The 6,000-nt window shown below is 42.3% G+C and overlaps 1 protein-coding gene across 1 annotated transcript; it reads right to left on the bottom strand.

The window, feature by feature from the left end:
* Positions 1-568: 568 nt before the first annotated feature.
* LOC124119072 (toll-like receptor 4) lies at positions 569-3,149 on the bottom strand (the record flags this gene model as incomplete). Its single annotated transcript, XM_046481468.2, has 1 exon — positions 569-3,149. A coding segment is annotated over one exon (2,214 nt), but the record flags the coding sequence as incomplete, so codon positions are not given.
* Between the last annotated feature and the right edge of the window lie 2,851 nt (positions 3,150-6,000).

The following is a 6,000-nucleotide window of genomic DNA, read 5'->3' as shown; positions in this document are numbered from 1 at the left end:
CATCATGAGCATCGATCCAAGCAATTGGGATCACTGACATGCATCAACCAAGTCAGCGAGCCTGACCACCCGATCCCGTTAGTCGCCTTTTACGACAAGCATAGTCGCCTTTTACGGCAAGCATGGGTTGCTGAAGACCTATTCTACCCCGGATCTCCTCCTTGTGAATAAGAAAGCCCAATTGTTACAAGACAAGCAAGACATATGGAAAGATGGATCAACTCATTTTCCGTATGTTGAGCTAAACAAACACCACAATTACAAAATAAAGTTAATTTATTTTATTCTGAACAGCTGAATACAATTGTACAAACAGTAGTTTACAAGCATAAGACATATACATGTGAACCAATACAGCGAAGAGCACAAAGGGAATGCATGTTCGAGTGAACAAAAAACATTGCAGTGCGGTACAGCAGCTATATAGGTTGGTTGGTTTGTTGTTTTACGCCGCACTCAGCAATATTCCAGCTATATGACGGCGGTCTGTAAATAATCGAGTCTGGACCAGACAATCCAGTGATTGACATCATGATCATCGATCCACGAAATTGGGATCGATGACATTCTTCAACCAAGTCAGGAAGCCTGACCACCCGATCCCGTTCGTCGCCTCTTACGACAAGCATAGTTGCCTTTTTACGGCAAGCACGGGTTGCTGAAGACGTATTCTACCCCGCATCTGACACAACTATACATAATCTGATCATTAGTATGCTGGTTAAATATACTAGCCAGATACATTGTCATACTAAAAGACTGGAGGACCTAAAGTAACATGTGGCCTTAATACGTTACAATGGAATTCCCATTCTGCAAGATAATATTTTCATACTAAAAAATTCTTCTCGAAAGACAAACACTAAATTCCAACAGTATGCTGTTATGTGTTTTCGTAACACAAAAGCCTACACCCAAGCCGTTATGAAATGGACTCATTCCAGTGGTTGAGCAGTTTTGACTGATTCCACAAGGTTCTGCCAAAACGCATCTCTTCCATACACATCTGTATTGTATTCCAGATAGGAGTTGTTGGAGAGAAGCACAGCCATTTCTCTAGGCACATCTTTCACGGGAACATGTTCATACATCAGAATCAACAGATTGTCCTGTCTACGGTTCACTCTTGACTGCAAGGCAATGTGATACTCAAAGACACACCAGTCACTTTTCAGGAAGGCTGGAGAAAGAACAATCAAGGTCTTCCTACTATTGTCAATGGCGTTGACTATGTTGGAAGCAATGGCCTCCCCTGGTAGAAAGTCACGGTGGTGGATACACATTCGTAGTCCTGCCTTGGTTTCAAGTTCAGGAATCATTTCCTGAATGACAACGTGTCTGTCAGATTCAGCATAGGAGACAAAGACATCATATTGATACTGGAGCACTTCCTCCACTGGATGTTGTCTCCAGAACCTTCTTCTACCAATGTAGTACATGTACCTAATACTCCAGCGATGACGATAACCCAGGGCAACGCAAATGATCAAGACAATACATACACACGAGGATGCCGTGACAATTCCCAAAGCAGCATTAGCAGGACTGCATTCAGATGTAAGTTCCTCCACAATCTGATGAAGTTTTGTCATGGAGATGCTTGAACCATTGTCATACTCGCAGGCCATTTCTGACAGTTCGCTAAACTTGTTCTGATTGGCGTTCATCCACCTAAGAAAGTCCAGTGCTTGGCAGGAACACTGAATCGGGTTTCCACGAAGATTTACGGTCACATTTGGAAGCATATCAAGTTCTCTTATGGTATCCTTCGACAATCGCTGCAGCTTGTTTTTTGAAAGATCAAGATAATGAAGGAATGGCATGGTTTTTAGTTGAGCTTCAAAACGTCGGAGAAAATTACTGCGGATATTTAAGATTTTAACACTCTTTAACCCCCTAAAAATATTCCTTGGTAGGAAAGTAATTACATTATCTGATATGTCAAACTGTTTAACATGATGGAAACGATAAAATATGTTTCCATCGCTATCACTTTGAAGTCTCTGACTGAGAAGATTGTTTGACAGATTGAGATGCGTTATAGAATTGTTGACAGGGACAACGTCAGAGCCAATGTAGCTTAATATGTTGTACGAGAAGTCTACGTACTCAACACTCTCTATTCCTTCAATATGAATCGTAAACAACGCCATCAAATTGTGCCTCATAATGACCCGTTTTAAATTGTTCTTTGTTAGAGCTACATTCATCCAAAGCCCTGTATTATAGCAATGCTCTGCTACGATAGTGTGTAATTTAGGCGGCATTGGTAAAGGCAGAGGAAAGGGGTTATCATCTGAAGATCTAGGAGGCCAAAGGTTCAATAATGAGAGGTCTATTGTCTCTAAAGATTGTAATCCAGCTAATTCGAGAAGGTACAGACCATGTATAAATCGGTTTGCCCTTGCCGAGAGAAATTTTAACGTTTTGGGCAAGGATGAAATTGATCCTAATTCACACTTTGTGATGCCATTATCATCTATGTAAAGTTCTTCCAGGTTCGTGGTATTAAGGTACTGAAAGTCAACTCTCTGCACTTGGTGACAATCCAACGGTTGATATAAGTAATTGAGTTTCAACACCTTTATTGTTGAACCTCCAAGACCAAAATAAGCTTTAGAAAAGTTTCTAAATCCCAGATTTGGGTTCCGTGAAACATCAAGAGTGTGAAGGCCTTTCATTGGACTGAAAGTCAGATGTTCAGCGTCAACTATTCCACAGCTAGATAAGTTAACATATGTCAGGAAGGGGACACTTGAGAAGGTAGAATTTCGTAGCATTTGCATGTTACAAAATCCATTGCTACCAGAAAGTGTTAGGTTACTAAGATTCTTAAGTTTACGAAATCCTTGTCCAAAATCATAATGCGAACCATCCATGTGTAATGACTGAAGTGAAGTTAAACTGGACAGACAGGCGTCAGGGTAAGGGGATCCTTTGCTGTTATGATTAATCCTGAGCTTCAACAAGCTGCTCAGAGGATTAAAGAGTGTTGGTGTAAAGGTGTTATTGTCGTAGCTTAAACAATTTGATTCAAGATTGAGACTTTCAAGCTCAGACAATCCAAAGAAGGAATCTACATTGAGATACTTTAGGCTATTGAAAGAGAGATCCAGCACCTTCAGAACAGAAACATTTACAAAGGCTTGGTTGGTTGTTCCGGTATGTAGTTGCGACTCAGCAAGAGGGTTGTAGTATTCCTTGGTAGGCATGTTGGTACGTTTTGCAAGCCCTGGTTTGTGCAGTTAGCTAGAGTACCACCATGATTAGGATCAATGGATAGAATGCAGCATCCCCTTCCTGGTTGTGCCACGTTCCGAGTTGTGCCGTGCGACAAGGAAGTTGATACCAAGAGGAAAATCTGAAATTAGAGGGTTCAAAACATTCAAACCAATGTGCATGTATCGTGGAAAACTAAAAGTGACCAGAACTATCTTTGGTTGGTTTGTTGTTTAACGCCGCACTCAGCTATATGACGGCGGTCTGTAAATAATCGAGTATCGATCCACGCAATTAGGATCGATGACATGCATCAACCAAGTCAGCGAGTCTGACCACCCGATCCCGTTAGTCGCCTTTTACGGCAAGCGTGGGTTTCTGAAGACCTATTCTACCCCGGAATCTTCACGGCTTCCTGCATGGACCCTGGCTGGATTTATATCGTCCCTTCAGTCACTGGTGATATTTTACCAGTTAAGCCAAATATTAAAATGACGAAAATTCTACGTTTTAAAATTCTGGCATGCATATAAATACTTCGAATGATGTGGGACTTACATTTCCTCTTAAGGGGACAATAATTTTACGCTACTTCAACTCCCCTTAAAGGTACAGCCACTAACAATCTAAGTTATGAATTAGCACTACCAATTTTTAAAACAATACAGTAAATACATCACAATTTAAGAATAAGTTCTATTTCTTTTAAAAAACATGGTATTAAATGAGAATTAACTTTACTAAAAAGGTCCTTCCCTGTTTTTACACTGAAATATTTATCCTTTGTGATGGAAAAATCAATACAGTCAAGCAGGACATGCTTGACCGTGATTCTTTCATCACAAGGTTGGTTGGTTTGTTGTTTAACGCCGCACTCAGCAATATTCCAGCTATATGACGGCGGTCTGTAAATAATCGAGTCTGGAACAGACAATCCAGTGATTAATATCATGAGCATCGATCCACGCAATTGGGATCGATGACATGCATCAACCAAGTCAGCGAGCCTGACCACCCGATCCCGTTAGTCGCTTTTTACGACAAGCATAATCGCCTTTATACGGCAAGCATGGGTTGCCGCCGTCAATACCATGAGTATTGCTGAGTGCGGCGTTAAACAACAAACAAACAAACAAATCTTACGACAAGCATGGGTTGCTGAAGACCTATTCTACCCCGGGTCTGGAAATCGTGATGTAAATCTGGCACATCAACGGCAACCATGAAAATCGGACTATACTTACAGATAGAAAGCTGCCCAACATATTCCGTATCTGTGGTTTCACCGCTGTCCCTGAAGTACCTGCGCTTATTAAACTACAATACTTTGTTACATCAGTGTACATAACATTTCTTTTCTCATTCCCCGAAAATAAAATGAATTTGCGAGGATACTTGCTCGCCGAGCAGAAACTTCCTGATCGGACAACAGTGGTCTATTCACATTGATGTGTACTTTGTGCCTCTCAATCCATACATAGATGCCTTTACGGGGAACTGTTTGTATGTGCAGTTATACGTAGGCGGGAGGAACGTTTGCTATTCTAACTCGGGTCCCACATTATTACAAACACATTAATACAAACACTGGACTCGTGAAGATCCGGGGTAGAATAGGTCTTCAGCAACCCATGCTTGCCACAAAAGGCGACTAACCGGATCGGGTGGTCAGGCTCGCTGACTTGGTTGATGCGTGGATCGATGCTCATGATATCAATCACTGGATGGTCTGGTCCAGACTCGATTACTTACAGACCGCCGTCATGATCATATAGCTGGAATATTACTGACTGCGGCGTGAAACAACTAACCAAGCAACTATTAAACACTGAATGCTTTTTTATGAAAACCGTTTGAGTTACGGTGCGTAGAACAGGACCTGCGTACCCTTTTCGCCACCTCCCAGTGTAACCACTATATGTTCATCCCGCCGTCATATGACCCGTGAAGATTCCAGGGTAGAATATAGGTCTTCAGCAACCCATACTTGCCGTAAAAGGCGACTGTGCTTGTCGTAAAAGGCGACTAACGGGATCGGGTGGTCAGGCTCGCTTAATTGGTTGATGCATGTCATCGATCCCAATTGCGTGGGACCCGTGAAGATTTCGGGGTAGAATAGGTCTTCAGCAACCAATGCTTGCCGTAAAAGGTGACTAACGGGATCGGGTGGTCAGGCTCGCTGACTTGGTTGATGCATGTTATCGATCCCAATTGCTTGTATCGATGTTCATGCTGTCAATTACTGGATTGTCTGGTGCAGACTCGATTATTTACAGACCGCCGTCATATAGCTGGATTATTGCTGAGTGCGGCGTTAAACAACAAACCAACAACCAATTGCGTGGATCGATGCTCATGACATCAATCACTGGATTGTCTGGTCCAGACTCGATTATTTACAGACCGCAGTCATATAGCTGGAATATTGCTGAGTGCGGCGTTATTACAACAAACCAACCAAATGAGTTGACCGATGACATGCATCAACCAAGTCAGCGAGCCTGACCACCCGATCCCGTTAGTCGCCTTTTACGAGAAGCATGGGTTGCTGAAGACCTATTCTAACCCGGATCTTCACGGGTCGGGAGTGAGTACCACCATGCTTGGGTTCAATTGACATAATGCAGCATCTCCTTCATCGTATGTGACGTTCAGGATTGTGTCACCTTACAAGGAAGTTGATACCATGAGAAAAATCTTAAAATTACCGGGTTCAAAATGTTTAAACCACCGGGTTCAAAATGTTTACACCAAGTGCATGTATCGAGGAAAACTGACGGT

This window comes from Haliotis rufescens, unplaced genomic scaffold, assembly GCF_023055435.1.
Source record: "Haliotis rufescens isolate VD_foot unplaced genomic scaffold, xgHalRufe1.0.p SCAF_10, whole genome shotgun sequence".
Lineage (NCBI taxonomy): Eukaryota > Metazoa > Mollusca > Gastropoda > Lepetellida > Haliotidae > Haliotis > Haliotis rufescens.
This window is presented reverse-complemented; position numbering and strand designations above follow the sequence as displayed.